The following is an 18,693-nucleotide window of genomic DNA, read 5'->3' as shown; positions in this document are numbered from 1 at the left end:
GATTCCTGTTACTGCAGGTTGGGGACACTAGCCCTGTACAAGCAGGCCTGCAGCACCTGAGCTCAACTGGGTATCCTGTACAAGCGTACGGAGAAAGGAATGTGGTTAGTGGTTTAGGTTCCTTTCTGCTCTGCAGCTGAACAGGAATATTTCACTGTCCAACAGATACATTTTTTAGCTTTATTGGTGGCTGTCCCTTCCACCCATAGGCTTCTCTTTGTACTGTAGGCTCTTCAGACAGTCATTGGTACTGTTGACTGGTAATGAAACCACCTGTCAGCAGGAGCAGTGCTTTCCTACAAGTCAGAATAGCATCCTCTTTGGTGTTTCATTTTTTTTTTTTTTTTCTACAGCCCAAAAGGACTAGCAAAGGTTCTGATTGTAACATGGACAGTTCACTGTTTTCTTTCTAAACTGGTGTCTTCTTGTTCTCGAGCTCCGGTGTACTTTGCCCAGTATCTTCCAGTCCTTTTGCCTAATAGAAGTGAGGAGTTAAGGATGCTGCTGTGCTGGCTTGGGGTCATGGCATGTATAACTTGTTGGATGACATAGGCCAACCTAACTGCCTTGTTGTTCTTGTGAGCAGCAGTATGCATCTTCTCACAGGTACTTTCAGTGCTCCTTTCTATTCTGGGAGTTTGTAAGTCTTCAGTTTGTGGTACTGAATACACTAACTGCCGGTTAGCAGTATAGTTCCCCTTAATTCTGAACTGAGATCACAAATGAATATATGCTTAACTTTTCTCTCTTCCTCTTTTGCTCTTTTTTCTTCCCAATCTCTCTTTTGGTTATTATAGACATGTAGATAAAATGATGTACATGAAAATTGGTTATATCTGTTTGTGCTCCCAGCAACTTGCTTGCTGATTCTGTCAACGTGGCCTTGTGTGTTGCCACTGTCTCAGCTTGATTGCTGGGTGAGATCTAAGGTGTTGAAAGACTGTAGGGTAAAGCTTTCTAATGCAGCAAAAATCAAATATTACCTTCATCTTGTGATGGGGCTGTCTGTGTTGTGAAGCCAGTGGAACAGTGAGTATCTCTTAATACTTTTATGATTTTTCTGTGGGTTCTGTATCTTGAGTGTACTTACGGCCTGTTGGTATTTCAGGAGCGTTCTGCAGTATCCATAACTCCTCCACGTACTGAGGTATTTTTGAGGTGTTTTTCCACTTTGATGATTACAGAACAGCTGAATTAGCAGGAACTGTTCCATTGTAAGTGAATCTAGGAAGAGTATTGTATTGAAGCTATTTTTTGTCAGCAATCTGGAAAAATCTGTCTGTAGCTAAGTTGGTGTAACTTAGTTGGTTACAGCTTATACCTGGCATGGTATTTTGGTGTTTAATCGGTGATTTCTTCTTTTCCCTCCCTTCAGGGGATCACTTGTGATTTACCTTCTGCCTTTCTGTTCTTGCTTAGTCCTCTCTGTTTTGTCACTGAGGTTCAGGAACTGTCACTCGTCTGCAGAGTTCAGGAACTCTGATGTGACTGAGGTCCTGCTTCCGACAGGAGGTTGGGCCAGAGAATCTCCACAAGTCACTTCCAGCCTGGGATTCCTGGGGTTCGAACTTGGCACTTGGGCTGCTCTTGAGCCCTGTATCGAAAAGGCATCGGGTCTGAATGGGAGTTTGCCTGTGTATGCTGTTAAAGTCTGCTTGCCTTCCATGAATATTTTATTAATCTCTTCCAAGAGAACTAAGTCATGCAGCTTCTCAGTGTGTAGAAATTCTGTGCTGGAGCAGGTATAAAAATCTGTTTCATTAGCACCTAATGTTCTTAAGAACAAACTTTCTTGGCTCGTTTGTCTGCCTTCCCTGCGTTGAGGTATTGTTACAGAACTGAGAGGTTGTGTGATGTTTTTAGCTGTTAATGTTCTACTCCATGTACTGAACTTGCTCTGGGATGCGTGTGTGTTTTGGGCTGTTTTTTTCCTCATTTTAGCGTTATGAGGGGAGAATATAAAAATAACATAATCCAACCTTGTGTGTCATTCAGCACAGTTTGGTATGGTTTCTATATTAAAAGCAGTTAATCTGATAAAAGTCCCCTTGTGAAGTTTGCATCAGTAGATGCAGTGCAGCAGGTAAACTCTAGCATCTTTAGCTTATGGCTTTTTATGGGGAGAACATAGGCATGAAAACAGATCAGAAAATAAGTGGTAGCTTGCTTGCTTCTGTGCTGGGGTAAGAAAAGCTTGGCATTCCTTCAGGCAGCTAAATTAGTCTTTACATCAATGCAGTTGAAATCCAGCATCCTTACTGTATTTCATGGGATAAGATCTCTTTTGCTTGTTGTGTAGAAACTTCTTGTCCGGCAGAAGGGAAAGATGATAATTTGGGAGATGTGGTCAGAAACTAATTTGTCTAGGAAATCTTTAGTAGTTGTTTTACCCAGTCATTCCATGAACTCTTTCTACGAGAACAGATGAGAGCTTACTAAAATGAGAATAAGGGCTTTTGCCTGCATGGAGCTTTGATGTGAAGGCTCGCTTGTTTGGAGGTGAGGACTGCACTGGAAAGAGCTGGGCAGAGCTGAGAACTATTGAATTCAGAGACTGTAGTGAGGAAGAGTGCTGTACGAAAATCAGCTGCACAGGACTTGGTTTAAATCAACTACTGGAGTAAAACTGCTACTTAAATTTGAGTTAGCTGGTGAAGTGGTAGAAGTAATTGAGTATTAGCAAGTGCTTGCTTGCAAGGCAAGAAAATAGGTGTGGATGTTTGCAGGTGAAGGAGAACCTTGTGTGCAGTGAGCAAAAATGAGGTGCAGCAATGAGATCAGTTGAAAATGAAGCAAGATCTGAAACTAATCAGTAGTTACTGAACGTTACGCAGTAAGATCTTCAGTTTGGTTGCAATTGCTCTCAACTCTTAAATGCGTTATGCTTATATATTTAGAATGTTGCTTTTACTCTAAATGACTAGATTTGTCACAGATATAGTTGATCAAGTAAATTCATTGTGCTAAAGTGAGGGCATATGAATCTGAAGTTTCACAATTAACTTTTTCTGACAAATGTACTAAACTCTAATTCTGGTTAGTACGTTTGCAACTTGCTGGAAGAAAATGTCCTGAACTTTCAAGGCACATAACATCCTCATGTCTTTCGTTCCTTCTTCCGTCCTTTTTCCTAACACTGGCTTCAGGGTGCTAAGCTTTTGTAACTTTGACAAACTGGTTTGCTGCTGCAGCATTAAAGAAGGCACTGTTTGGACCAAGGTGTGAAGGAGAGTGTGCTGACCAACACACTTAGCTCAAGTCCCAGCAGGTAACTGGCGTTGTAATGGGGTGCTGCAGGCAGGGGCCCTACATGGCCCTGAATACTCAGGAAGCTGGATTACAGGAGCCTGAAAAGCTGTTGCATACCAAGGCTTTTGCAAAGAACTTTGAGTACCAGTTGTGGAGGTGATCCAAGTAGATTCAGGAAGCCGCCTTCTCTTGAAAAGCCTTAGTTTCTTTTTCATGGGGATTTTTACTGGTTTCTCATCTAATGTGATTGAAGGCCTGAGGCCTGTTGGAGCACTTTTGTTTACTCCTTTTCCTCTCCATAGCGGACATCACAGTTCAGCATCTTTCAGCAAGTACTTCTGGGTGTTAAATAAAAGCTGATACAGGCTTGTTTTCTAGTTGTCTTTCATCTGTTGGCTTGCGAGCTACAGAAGAGTGTCGGTCACTTCCTGTCATCTCTTTCAGGAGTGAGAAGGTAAACAGAAAAGCTTCCACTGCAAGCTGACAGGTGTTTCTGTTTTTAATTTTCTGGTCAATTGGGACTCCCTACAAGTAATACATCGGCATACACAACTTGTAGCTGTAACACTCATGATAGGTTTGTTAGGTCTGCAGAAACTGATTTCTACTTTTCTTCAGAGTAAGAAAGACAACTGGCAAACATAATAAGGAAGTGTTTACTAAAACAAGGATATTGTGCAAGATAACAATTTGATGCCAGCACTGTTAGGTGTTGTGAATTTATTTGAAATACTTTTTTTTTTTTTGGAGTTCATTCTTAGTCTAAAACACCTATGCTTATGAAGAGAGCTGCTGCAGGCCAGTGCTTTGGTATCATTACAGCTAGGAGTATAGAGCTGTAAAACATGAACTAAAATATCTTGTTTACAGAAAACTTTATACGAGCAAAGGACCTGAACTTAACATTTTCAGATGACAAAGCCTGTTAACTGAAGCACAAAGGTCTGGTGTACAGTTGTAACTTCATCTTATTGTGGGTGCTTGGAGTCAGCACTCAACGTGGTCAAGTAGATGTCTTGCAGTGTGACAGGACTGCAGCTCAGCTGATGTGCTGGCATGTGCATCTCCTCTGAGGTAACCGGGCTCAGGTATCTAAGGCTGGGGAGGGGGGAATAAGCCTCACTCCCAGCACTTAGCTTACAGATGGATTGGAGGAACAAAGTTGAATGAGAACAGATGAAATTTAGGAACCTCAGGGTTCTCTTCTGTTTTTTTTTTTTTTTTTTATAGCAGCACTAGTCAGTTGTGACTCACTAAAGAGATCTTTCCTGCAGGGTTAACTGGGCACCTGATACTGTGTGTCATCGATACTTACAGGGGAAACTGAAGTTAATGCTTTGATGTCAAAGGCTGTAGCCAAATCATGAGGCAGCATTATATTCATTGTATTGAAAGGCAAACGGGGAGTTGTGGTACCGCTACACATCAAGAAAGATTGAGTTGAGAGACTTCAATATATGTTGCAACCTGGGCATCATCTTGATTTGATGGATGGCTTGCAGGGAAAGATGACTGCCAATTCATTTTTGGACATAGCTGAAAATGTCTTGGGTATAACAATGCTTTGTGCTGTGTAACTCGTAAAAGCAAATTGCTGAAAGTGGCTGTTCGGTGCAGGCAGGCCACCGTTGCATCAAGGTTTCTCTAGATGGTGCCAGGATTGTGGGTGTGACGCTTCCTTTAGCATCTTCTGGCGTTTTGTGGAGAAGCCTATGTGCTGGCCCTAGCAGGGGAAGCATGTGGCTGGGGTAGTAGAGCTCTAGTTAACGTTGCTCCTTGCACAGTGAGTCCTTGTGAAGTGCACATTCTTATAGGTGGTATGAGATTTACAGCAACCGTTTTATAATATGACCGACAGTTTGACATAAGCACCTCACTTAATCCTCAAGCTGACCTCTGTGCAGAGGATATGCAGAGGATACTGTTTCTTCCTTACAGAAAGAGACTTGATAAAACTTGCCTCCTTGCTGGTGTTTACGCCGAGATGTATTTTTCACTTGTGTTTGAATGCAAAGAAATGAAGGAGAATGCACAACAGTATTTGACAGTGCCTGTGACTGGCTTCAGCTGGATCCTCTTGGCAGTGCTGGAACCTCAGTGGGCTTTTTGCCTGTTTAATGCTAGCAATGCTAGGTTACAGGGCTCGCACCTGTCCTGTGCTCTCTGTAGAGAATGCTACCACTTAAACTTCCTTCAGCTGACTAACCTGCCTGTGCTAGCAAGCTGGCGTGACTTCCAGCTATAGCAGACCTTTTCCAATCCACTCTAAATCGTTCAAGTGTAAGAAGACTGCATCTGAGCTAGCGGGAGCCTGATGGCTGGCTTGTGCTGTGCAGGCATCTTGATCGCGTCTGTGTTCCTGTGGGCATGGTGCGCGGTGTGTGAGGTGCTGGTTTGCATAATGCCAATTTATATGCCTGGTTTCTTACGGCCTCCAGTGAAATGGAGTAACTACGGAGCCTCTGCTATTTTCTGCTCACTTCTGTTCAATTCCATAAGTCTTTCTAGAGGAATAGAAAGTGGCAGTCAAGAATCGTCTGGCTGTAGTGATGTCTTCAGAGTTACTTTATTGACGACACAGAATTTGAGCTGAGCCTTAGTTACCTACAGCTGAAGTGGTATCTCAAACCTTTCCTGTCAGACTTCTTGCTTATTGTGCTTACAGATAGAACAGATACTAAATCAGCGTGTAGACTGTGTTCTTAAGCTCGGGTTGTTTTCCTTGTGGCTTTTTTCACCTGTGAACATGTGTGGGGAATTGTGTGTTTACTGGTTTCCACACAACTTAAAAACAGTAAAACTGGATTTGCTGGTTGTGGTCCTGTTGCTGTACTTTCTGTTTGGAACCACTGATTTTACAGGATACCGGTCACCTCTCTTCACTGAGAACTTAAGCGAGAGTTAATCTTAAAACATCTCTGTTCCTGAAGTTCAGTTGGGCTTTATGGCATTTATATTTTTAAAGCAATAGTGCAGTTTAATTCTTTCACCTATAAAACTAAACATTTTCCCACTAGTTAGGCTCTCATGAATGATAAATTGTTTCTAGTCAGATTTTTTTTCTGAATTACTGTAGCTTTCTGTATAAATGGGAGTTGCGTAAATCTGACTAGAGAAAGAAGCAGATTTAAAAGCATAAGTTACTTCTGTTATCTTGTGGATATTGCTGCTTATTCTTGAAACTCATTGCAGGAGATGACAATACCAGTTAAAATACTTATACTGTTGGTTCTCTATCAAGCATTGAGTTTTTACTAGTTGGTGAGTTTTTTCCCTGAAGTTGACAAATACAGGTGCTCTTAAACTGCATTCATCTTGGCTCCTTAAATAAAATAATTGTAAAATAAGTTGTTGCTTTTTTGGTAGACTGTCTTCTGTTATAGATGCACTAGAAACTGGTTGTTCTACATAAGATTCTTCTGAAGGGTATTTATATCTCACCCTGTGTGTTTTTAACTAAACTTAAAATTAATAGTCTTTTTGTCTTAAGCTTTTGCTTAAACTATAGCATTTTACATGTGCTTCCTTTGAGGCATGGCTCTGAGTCTTCATGCTTCATGTCTTAATGAGTCTCTCTCTTGTCTTTCAGTGAATGATAGTGTCTAGAAAGGGTATGTCCCTTCAGGAGAGAGGTGCCAATGTCCAACCGGCCTAATAACAATCCAGGGGGGTCACTGCGACGTTCACAGAGGAACACTGCTGGGGCCCAGCCACAAGACGACGCAGTAGGAGGAAGGTATGATTGTTGTTTCTGTGTTTTTTATGTATAAAGGCAAAGTTAAGGTAACATTATTCTTTAATTACAATTTCTACCCTGAAATCCAAGCACTGAAACTTGAGTAAAAACTTCCTCTCCCCTCAAATGCTGTCTGTAATATTGTTGCATGGCCTGAAAACATGGCTAACACATTATGATGCAGCTAGAATAGCAGTAGTAGATCTGTATGGAAGAAGCATAACTAGGCAATATTACAAAATCACAGGTAGTAACAAATTCCTTCCACCTCTTCCTTGTCTTTTAACAAGAGTCTCCAGAGGGCAAGGAGACTCACTGGTCTGTGGAATCTGGGAAAATCTATGTTACTCTTAGAAAATATTAAGTAACTGGCATCTCTGTATTGCATTGCATGTTAATTCTGTGCAGGTTTTGAATAATTCAAGAATGAAGAGCTTGTCATGTATTATTGTATTCATACTTGTGAGCAAGTGGGCTGGGTAGTATTTGTTTTGTAAGTAGCTGCATCTGTAATGCAAAACTGGATCCTTGAAACTTTCCTGTGTAATTATTATGTCAACTAAGGAAGTAGGAGTCTTTATCTGAGTGAAGCATGTAAGGATATGTCTTCCTTTAATTTTGTTAACCTTTCTTCATTACACTAATTTTACAGTACCATGGTAGGCAGCATCTGTCTATGCACTGCATTTCCTCAGAGCTATTACTGGTGCAGTTGCTTGAATACATGAATTTTGGCCTTGGGTTCTATGGTACAAGAGTATTATTAAAATATTGCATTAAGTGGCACCACTTATTTTTCTGTACTAGAATTCAAATCCTTGATAGTATTTCTTACTGGTATACGGTCTAACTGAAAACAAGGTCATTGTTTGATGGGTGAAGGATGCTAACTGTTCTTCTAAGGAACCTCGTAGGAAATAACTTGATCCACAGAATTGGGTTTTACTTTTTCTAGACACTGCATAAATGGAAAAATGAATGATAAACACATGGCTTCTGCCCGGTGCTTCACATGGGGAGGATAAAGCTGTTGCCTGAGGTAGCTGGTTATTTTGCAGACCAGCACTGTTTCTAGAGAGTTCTCCTTAACTGAGGCATGGTGAACCCTTCATACTGTTCTGCATATTGTGTTATCTCTGCATGCAAATAAATGGTAAGGTGGATACAGCCCTACCAACTCTTTTTGTTTTCTCCTGATATTCGGTAGCAGAATGTCAGGAAGAAGCTCTACAATGAAGCAGACAATCTGAAGAGTTTTAGGGGTAACACTACTCTCTTACAATGAAAATCGTGTGTTTTCGTGCATTGCAATTTGTCTTAAATGACGGAACATCTTCCATCTCTTACCAAGTCAATGTCAGTCAAAATTCTCTAAGTAAGAGGTTTATCAGAACTATAGGTCTTTGTTTATTTGAAATTGATGGAAGCTTCCAAACCCGCTCACTTCTTTTTAGCACGGTTTTGAAAATGTGGGTTCTTTAGAACGGGACCTCTGCTACCTTTGCAGCTATTTACGAGGATTTTTGGTTAGCAAAGCACATAAAGGCCTGGATAAAGCATACTTCTAACATAAACATTATAATGAATTCCATTTCCTATTGTCTTCTGTATGTTCTCCTCAGTAAGGTTCCTCAAGTAAAGTCTGTTCTGAAGGAGGTCAGAGAAAGATATCTCTTCCAAGCTGAAATGCTAATTTGTATCTGATTCTTGTACATCTGAAAGGTTTCTTGCTAGAACTTCATTTATTTTTACTTGATGAGCAGCTGTTCTGCACTTACATAAAGACTTCGGAAATTGTGAACTCCTGTCTGGTCTAATATGTAAAAATAAATGTGGAATCTTCCTCCTTTGATACATAGTATTGGCAGATTTACCTTAACCTGGAAGCAATAGTGCGATCCTGTTTTGTTTTACACTGGACTCTATTAGTGTCACCCCAATAACACTTCTGAATGGGGAAAGCCTATGATATTTTCTCCTGTTGTTTACTAGTGATTGCACATCTAGCTTGATAACTTGATTTGATATTTAAGTGTTTGATTTTGTTTTTTTAAACAAATGTTTCTAAGTTCACAAGCCATGTGGAAAGATCGTTGCAGCACAAATTGGCAGTAAGCTTAGTGTCTGCAATGTGCTTTTTTTAAAAAAAAAAAAAAAAAAAAAAAGAAAAACAACCAAAGGTATGTTTCTGAAAACAGATACATAAACAGGTGAACTGCCCCCCCTTTCCCTTCGGTGTATGCACATACACATGCCTCAGTGAAGTTCGACTAATGTGTTTCTTCCCTTTTTTTTTGGTAGTGATGTTGAAATAACTGCTTTGAATGCCCTGCTGTTGTGGATGATACAGTACTTTCAGCTTGAAAAGTACTTAATGGTATCCGCGTAGAAGTAGTTTTAAGTTATGATGGAACCCCCCTAATTGTACAACAAGAACTCCTGTCTGAACTCTTTCTTCTAGCACTTTGCATTGAACAGGGACTCTCTCAGGTTTGTAAGGAAGCAGGAGCGATAGTTTCCCTTTGCAGAGGGAAACTGAAGAGGATTGGGAAGCAGATCCATTAATAAGAGTGTTCTTTCTTGTGTGGAGTGGAAGGGCTAGGAGGTGCTTACTGTTGCTTTCTTAATTCCGTAACTACGTTGTCCTATGTATGTTGAAGAACTGCATCCTTGTGGCTTAAAACCCCAGTGAGGCCACAGACTGCTGCTGAGCCACTAGCATTTATTTTGAACAGCGGCCATTTGGAAGTGTTGTTGTAAGGCACATAAGATCTTTTCAGAAAGTATTGTGGATGACTGTTTCTTTCAGTTCTGAGCAATGCTTCAGTGTATTGGTGCAGAGTGATGGAAGTGGTCCTGTGTACAAGTATTGCAAAATACTATTTTTTTCCAGTGGCATGAAGTGAGTACTTAAACTGCATATTGTCAACTTTTCTGTGATCTTTAGGAAAAGTAATTCTAAAGTAGGATTTTAATTTGACATGAGTGATGTACAGACTGTTGTAGCAGAAGTGTAATATTGTATACAAACCAGATTTTTGGAATATATTAAATATTCCCAATACACTTGGGATTAGAGACTAAATGAGAAGCAAGAGTTGTAAACTGTATAGATAACATTGGAATACGTTTTAGTCTGATCCTTTTTAAAATACTAAAGGCAGAAGAGTCTTTCTGTCAATTACATCACTTCTGTTCTGAACGGGATCTGGTTTTGGACCAGTCTTGATAATATGTTAAGAACTAACATCTTGCCTGAGGCTTGAGTTGCCTGAGGAGAGAGGCTTTTTTCATTTTTGTTTGTTTTGATTTACACAGCCTATTTCACATGTACAATTACCTTTGTGTCTTGCTTTTGATAGAACTAAATGTTCTTAGTTTTGTAGATTTCATATTTGGAAGTACTGAGTGCTTTATTTTCAGCTACTGAGGAACAAGAATTAGGTGAAACACTGGTTATTAACTAGCTTCAAAAGGTATCTTTTTGAGTAACTTTTTGAGGAAGGGTTCTAGTGAGATCTTCCTTAGGCTTTTGCTAAAGAAAGCTAAGGGCTGGTGGTTTCCACAGGACTGTTTCTACAAATCTGGTGAGCTGGATGGTAGGTCACTTGTCAACTTGTCTAAGTGTTACGCTGAACTGAGTGTCTGCCTGTGATTTAAAATGTGTATCAGCAGACGGCTCAGCCCAGCTAAGTGAGCCTTGAAGTAGTAATGACATTGTCCTCTTTATTGTGGAAAAAACTCCTGAAGGTGCAGCAAGCCCTCAGTCTTTCTGGATCTGCCTCTGCAAATGGAAACAGACAAACACAAGCTCATACTTAACCTTCTTCCTCACTTATTCTCTCGAAATACTTCTTGCTGGAATATTTATTGAAATTAATTTTCTGAATGGAAGATTTATTAATGGGAGAAAATAAAGAGCTTGTAACTGGGCCAGTTAAAGTTAAAAGCCTTGAATCACATGTGAAATTACAGGCAGCTTACAGCCTTTTAACATGAATCAAACTTCCAACCGTCCATGCAACTCCCATAACACTTAGTTTTCAAAGTGTTCCTCATTTTGTTTTTAGATCATTGGACTATTTTAACAACTTTTGAACATAAGTTAACTTTTAACAAGACCTTAAGCAAGCTGTCCCTATCCCAAAATAAATTGGGACACTTGTTAGTTGGTGTATAGTTCTAACCTTCTCTTACAATGTCTTTAAATTGCCAGTCTTTTTGCCATTGTATAGATCTTAGAGAAGGGGGTTGAATGTCATGCTCCTTTTAACTGATGTGCTACTACATGTACTGTTACTATTGTCTTGTGTACCTACTTGGCCACATGCAAGGTGAATGATTAAACTTGAGTGAGAATTGAAAGCATGTTCTTCTGAAAATAATACTAATAAAAATCCTTGTCGCTTCTGACTACCTATTTGTTGTGTTTCTCATGTAACATTTCTGCTTTGGTTGTAGGCATTCACTACTAATAGTTTGGATAAAGAAAAAATGAATATGAATAGTCTGCACAGTACAGCATTCACAATCCCTACAATATGGTTGTAGCTTGTCCCTATGAATTGAACACTGGTATGGAATTACATCTGTAAAGCGTGTAAGAACCTCGAGGGTTCAGAGATAGAAGGGAGCAAGCTTGGAATAAGTGGGAACTCTTCAGTGTATGCATTAAATACTTGATGTGGTGGTGCACTGCTTTTTGCCATATTTTGGTTGAAAAGATTTTTTAATTATTTGCGTTCTGTGAATGCTTAAAGCACTAAGTTAAATCCAATTCTAATTAAATCAAAACAAAATCTTAAAGGGAAAACCAACTTCTCAAATGTATTTCAGAATAAATGAACTCTGATCAGCTAGCTTACATAAAAAAAAAAGAGACTAATATGAAGTGTAAATTATGTTATACTTTTATTGCTGGAGTAACGGAAGTTATCTTCAGGAGAACAGTAAATTTAATGCCTAAATCTTCTGTTGGGAAAAGAAAAATCTAAACACTCAGGATTGAGTGAAACATTCCCAAGGTTATTTTCATAGAATTTGCTATTGTGAGACTAAGATTTACTTCATCTTTTGGGTAGTAAAAATTACTTTTCTTAATATGAGGAATAAAGACAAATTATTTGAGTATGGAGAAGATGCTGTTCAATTAATCTCTTCAGACTTGCGTTGTTAGAAGGGTGAGCCACCACATATGGCTTTAATATGGGCCGTCTAGATGCCTTCATTAATTTCTGAGTAACTGGCTTTAGGAATATTTTAGGAAAAATACATGAGGAGAATAAGAAAAGTCACTTCAGAAGAAAGTTTAAAAACATAACAAAAATAACTTTAGGAAAAACTGATGAAGGAAAGTTACCAAGAAAAACAGTTGTATTACTTAAATGTTGGTGTTTTGGCTCTAAGTATTATCATGTGGCTATCGCTTAGTTGGTTAGTCTTAGCAGGATTTTCCTCCTAAAGAAAGTGAACATGTCAGACATGACATGTAGTAGGCTTAGCCAAATCCCAGAAGTCTAGTAGTGTGGGCAGAGCTATCTGAAAGCTTGTGGAAATCACCTCCACTTGCTCCCTGGCCTAAACTTTTTGCTTGTTTGGGGACATGGGTTGGAATAGGACACTTCAGTCTTAAATTCCCATTCCACCTCCCTTGCCTGTGTGATTCACAAGTGTTTGCATAGCTCTGCTTGAAGGATGAGATGGGTAGCATTTTGATGTGATTCGTTTAGGCTCTTTGGAAACAATCAACGCTTGTTTAACTTGAAGTGATGCTGCTTCCAGCATTAATACTTGGACAGTTTGAGGCTAATAAAGGTTAGTGGTGCTCAGCTGTTCTATGTGGGTAGGATATGAATGGTTGAAATTGCCTAGTTAATGCTAAGTCAAAAGCATGTTCTAGACAGGGAAGTAAAAGAAAGATGTCTGTTGCCTTAGCAATTATTTACACTGTGCTGTTTTATATGCTGATGAGCTGTCTCTTCTGAGTCTTGCAGATGGTGATACCCATTGGTTTTGAAACACAGATGTGGAATATTTTTGAAGATGTAACTTCCGTCTTAAATATTACCGATAGCGTAATATGAACTTTGTCCTCTAGTCAGAGCTCGTACAACAAACAGGCTTTTGCACATAGTTGAAAGCTGCTTGAAAAAACTCTCGTAGCTTATCTATGTGAAACTTACTCCTTTCTCTGACATCACAGGTTTCCCGTCTCATCTGTCTTCCTTCATCAGTAGCATGTGTTACTTTATTCCTCTCACTTCCAGAGAGTGCTCAGTCCTTTGAGTTGGTGGAGCTGCGGCCATAGAAGAATTGGCAAGGTTGAGCTTTCCTTCCAAGTGGAACTGGTTGCATTCCCATTCCAAGCATTGCTTTTTCTTACACTGAAGAGCAAAGAGTTTTTACAAGTTTACAAACTTGTAAATACTTGTAACTGCATAAAGTCTTAATGCATGGAATCTGGAGGTTGAGCATATAGATATTTCTGAGAGGAGGTCTTTGAGTGGTGGTCTGGTCTTGTGCCTTACTGTGCTGGCAAACACTTACTGCTGAATTTTCCACTTAAGTATTCTTGCACACCAGAAAAATTTGGACTTACCTGCACAGCTTAGGCATGAGGAAATATTTGATTTACTTAAAATGAAAAAAAAAGTGCTGTACAAAACAGTGATATTGGTAGTGACTTGTAACCAGACCAGGTGATTCTCTTAAAATACTGCCTTAATGTGAAAGGGTTGATGTGTTAAGAGTTTGAAGTTGTACTTAATCTAATACTTATTTGTAAAAGGTACAAACACAAACCTGTAGGTGGAATTTTTTAATCTGTGTCTCAGTATCCTGATAGCTTTCTGTTTTGACTTTCTGCTGACAGGTCACATTTAGGGCAGGCAAAACATAAGGCACATAGCCCTCCTGAGAGTAGAAAATCTATTTCAAAGACACCCAAAGTGCAGTCTAATACTACTTCTGAACAGTCCAAGGGGCACTTTTCCAGAAGGTAATTGCACTTCATATTCATATGTTATCAGTGTTATCTGCGCTTCATTATTGTATGTAATATGTCTGGCTATACAGAACTGTTATGAAATGTATGACAGGCTTTAAACTAGCATTATGTTCAATGCATTTGTTTCAGTGTCTTATGTTCTGTTCATGTTTTGTACTTGTAATTCAGCTAAGAGTATTCAGTCAGTGATGGGAGCATACACATTCTATATAACTAGTCCTGGAATACTTGCAGATTGTTTTCCTCTCTTCCCCGTTTGTTTTGGAGGAAGGTAGACCAAGGAGTTCTGAGAGATGTCCAATATTAATTGAAACCTACAATCTAAGGAATGCCTGTTCAGAGTAATCATCTTGGTCATGTTTATTATTTATTTTCATACACTTCTGCTGTGTATGCAGCGGAACAGCTTTTTAGCATATAGAGGAGAATCTTACACTTTTTGTTTCTTAAAATTAAGGTAATTAATCAGATAAGATTGAGAGACTTGCGTCTGAGAGCCTTCATTGAACTAGAATCCAGTTATGACCAGTTACGCATTACTGAACAGTCCTTGTTCTCTTGTGGAATTACATTTTCAAACATTCAGCTTCATGGCTTGAATTTTTGTTTTAATAGATTTACATGTCTATATACAATCCTAGTGAAATCAATCTAGTAGCTTTTCTTGCTAAAAAGTAGCATCCTGTGCTTTTATTTTGCAGTTCATTTTAGTTCTCATGCTAGCAAAGGTTTTTTTTTTTTTGCAATGAAATTTGGAGTATGATCTCGTATAAGTATGCTTTTTGTATCAATGTCAATTTAATATTTGACAGGTTATTTTACCTGTTGTTTCCTTTATTATTAGAGATTGCAATGGTTTTGCAAGATAAGTGTCAGCAACAGCATGAGGTTCCTTGAGTTTAACACTAATGCTATTCCTGCTTGCTTCTACAGAGGCTGTAGTTCATCTGCTGTTTTAGTACCACAACAAGAAGATCCAGAAAGAGTCAATACTTCAGAAAAGCAAAAAACGGGGCAAGTGCCTAAGAAAGAAAATTCTCGAGGAGTTAAACGCAGTGCTAGTCCAGACTACAGCAGGACCAATTCTCCTAGCTCTGCTAAAAAACCCAAAGCACTTCAACACACTGAAACTTCCTTGGAAACTAACAAGCCACATACTAAATCTAAGAGAAGACACTCAGACCAAGAACAGTCTAAGTCTACACAATTGCCATCAACGAGCAAGGCTCACACCAGAAAGGGTGGAGCTGCTGGTAGCTCCCGAAGTCAGAAAAGGAAAAGGACAGAGAGTCTGTCTTGTATAAAGAGTGGTTCAGCAGTTGAATCAACTGGCGCTGAAGAGAAGTCAGCAAAACCCTCCAAGCTGGCTTCAAAATCGGTGACCTCAGCCAAAGCTGGGTGTAGCACCATCACTGATTCTTCTTCTTCAGCTTCGACATCCTCTTCCTCTTCTGCTGTTGCCTCTGCTTCTTCTACTGTTCCTCAGGGTGCCAGAGTGAAACAGGGAAAGGACCAGAATAAGGCTAGACGTTCCCGTTCTGCATCCAGCCCCAGTCCAAGAAGGAGCAGCAGGGACAAAGAACAGAGTAAAACAGGTGGCTCTTCAAAGTTTGACTGGGCTGCTCGATTCAGTCCAAAAGTTAGTCTCCCTAAAACAAAACTGTCTCTACCAGGCTCTTCCAAGTCTGAGACATCAAAACCTGGACCTTCAGGACTACAGGCCAAGCTAGCAAGTAAGCTGTTCACTTTCTTTTACGGAAGAATATACATGTATGTTTTAAAACGAACTCTTCTAAACAAATACTTCCTTCGTTGTTTACAGGGTTCTTGGGTCCTTGTTAAAGAGAAATAACATTTTATTCTACTGAGCTTTTTTTTTTTTTTAGGTTAAGTTGTGACTGAAACCACTTAGATATCTCTATATCGTTTGCTTTATCTATATGTGTATATTGCTATATATATATATATATAGCAAATGATTTAGATAAAGCAAAAGTACGCAGCCTGTTCTGTAGGCCTAAGATACGTCTCTATCTTGCATGTCAATTTTTAAAATTTATACAAGATACTTGCATATCATTGTCATGGGGACATACAAAATGAAGTTTTCTAATGTTTACTTGTTCTGTTTAACTTCTTTTTTCATTTCCTTTAACTCTGTGCCCTGACTGGGAGTGATACTTACTGTTAAACAAGTTATCTAACTCGTGGTTTCTTTTTTTCAGGTTAGGTTTGCTACTTTTTTACGGTGCCAGTTTCTCATGTTAGTTTAAGATCAATAATATTTTAAACTTTAAAACTGGTATACATAATGACTGGCATGTGAATTACTTTATCTTTTAAATTGTTCTTATAAAACGTGTCCTCCCTAGTGCTGAATTGGAGTAGTAGGTACCTTTCTTGTACATTCTGATAAGGATTTAGGCTGTTTCTAAGCCAGAGCCGCTGCTCATTAGTGTGCAGTTATGCTTACAGCTCTGTTTGCTTGAAAAACATGGTACACCAAGGCAGCATAATAAACTTCAAATGCTTTTTTCATAGCATATATTCTATAAAACTTGTTTTAATAGGTTGGATTCCTAAGCCTGGTAACTGTTGCACATTTACCTAGGCATGATCATGAGTAGCATGTCCCAACTAGGGCATGTCTATAGCTAATACTAATGCAGGAAATATGTGAAATAAACAAGAGGAACTGGATGGCTTCCTGTGTAATCAAAATAGATTTAATTGACCTAACAGGCTTGTTTTGGATAACTTGCATGACTGGAGTATTGATTCTAGAATGACCTAACCTAGTTGGGGAAGGATGGCATTGGGGAAGGGGAGAGGGGCTGCTCTCTTATGGCAAGACTTTGTGTACCTGATTCAAGACTCCACTGTTTGGTGGGCTCCTGAGGGGGAAAACTGAATTTCCCAAGGATAATGAGATGAAGGAATGGGTAGGAATTGAACAAGACTGACTGACCATCAAGTTAGCTCTTAATGAAGCCTGCCCTTTAGTTATGGGCAACCCTTTGACAAAGGAGAAAAGCAACAGGGAGGTGAAAGAATGTACCTCTAAGTGAACACAAAAAGGTGAAGGCAGAAGGTAATTTATATGACTGCTTATAACCCTTCAGCACGGAGTGAGAAAGGTGGGATAGCACAACCTGCGGTGGTGGGGTTGTGGAGTAGCTTGAAAAACAACATTGAGAATACAAGCTTAAATTATCTCAAAGAATGTACTGAGAAAGCCAGCTTGACTAGCTTTAGCTCTTTTGTGACCTGAAAGTCAGCTTTGGCATAAGATAAACTTAAGTAGAACTAAGATATTCAAATAATGACACAAAACCAAGTTGGTATAGACTGTAAATATGTATACTTAAAAAGTCAGTGTTAAGGGTTACAAAACATAGTAAGAATTCCTAGACTCCATTTTAGTTTAAAAAAAGTTGCTTTCTCTAGGTAGCATCCCAGTTTGAGGAGAAAAGATGTGATATTGGGAAGTCTAAAATGTGTAATCTGTTTGGATTACAACAAAACTTAATTGAGTAGCTATTGAATATCACTGGAGTATGATTATGCTAAATATCACTAAAATGTAAGAACTCCATCTAGAATAGATAGACAGTACTACTATTTGTATTTTCAAATAGTCTTAGCTTTTTGAATAGTGCATTAAAGCTCTGACAACAAATTGAAATAATCTGGGAATCAATAGTAATTATTTCTTAGATGGATAAGTTAATACTTGGCTGTTATACAGCTTCACTAACTAGAAAATACTGGTACAAGTTTGAAATATTTCAACAAGATACACATTTTGAATAATGTTGAGAAATGTCAAGAAAATATTAAGAAATAAGAAATCACAAGGGTAGGTTTTTAAGGAAGGAGGGGTCAGGTCAAACTTATTTTCTCTGGTAAGCTAATACCTTTGGAGGATAAGGGAGCAGGAGTAGCTGGTATCTCACTCAAATAACAACCCTAAGGCCTTCTAAAGCAGTAAAGCAAATGGTGATCTAGATCAAACTGTGGTGTACTCCCCTCTGGAGAAATGTGCTTAGAAGTCATGGTAGTTACCTTAGTAGAAGCTGAAACTCAGTAGATTTGTATAAAGGTATAATATGAAACAGCTGTTCAAAAATTGAAATAGGGCTGATAGAACTAGTGTAAAATAAACAGCCATGGAAGAAGTCAGGGAAAAATGCTGGTGGGGGAGTGGTTCTCTGAAGAATGGTCTGGGATGAGAGGGGAGATCATTGTGACTGGCCGATGTGGTCAGCCATGTCTATGTAAATACAGTGCTGTTCATCTCTGGATATTGCAGTCAAAGAATGACATGGTTCAGTTTAAAGTAGTTTCAAGTACAAGAATTATTATTAGTGGTTGTGATCTTTGAAGGAAAAACCAGAAGAGCTGAGGTGGCTTACTCTATGGAAGAGAAGGATGAGGAGAGATGTGATTGCCATCTTTGCAGGAGCCTCCCACATACTGGAGGAGACAAACCTCAGGTTTCTTGTTCTGTCCTCACTGGATAAGTAATGGGCATTAAATGCAGCCAAGCTGACTTTCAGAGATTTCAGCTAGATACATAGCAGTTGCGTGTTGCAAGGGTAACTGAGTCAGTGGCATTACTGAATAAAGGCCAGGAAGTTCATTGGAAAAATCAAAATAGACTGAAGGCTTCCACCTCTTGTTCTGCAGCTAAATATTTTGG

At 39.1% G+C, this 18,693-nt stretch overlaps 1 protein-coding gene across 1 annotated transcript in view; it reads left to right on the top strand.

The window, feature by feature from the left end:
- The window catches only part of TRIP12 (thyroid hormone receptor interactor 12), a 76,085-nt gene that overhangs the window by 19,662 nt on the left and 37,730 nt on the right, over positions 1-18,693 (top strand). Inside the window, 3 exon segments of the mRNA XM_068692847.1 lie at positions 6,839-6,985; positions 13,857-13,982; positions 14,925-15,724. Of these exon segments, the coding sequence (XP_068548948.1) occupies positions 6,888-6,985; positions 13,857-13,982; positions 14,925-15,724 (1,024 nt within the window). The 5' untranslated portion in view covers positions 6,839-6,887.

Source organism: Anas acuta, chromosome 9 (assembly GCF_963932015.1).
Source record: "Anas acuta chromosome 9, bAnaAcu1.1, whole genome shotgun sequence".
In the NCBI taxonomy this organism is placed as follows: Eukaryota; Metazoa; Chordata; class Aves; order Anseriformes; family Anatidae; genus Anas; species Anas acuta.
Note: the sequence above shows the minus strand (reverse complement) of the source record. Positions and strands in the feature narration are given on the sequence as shown.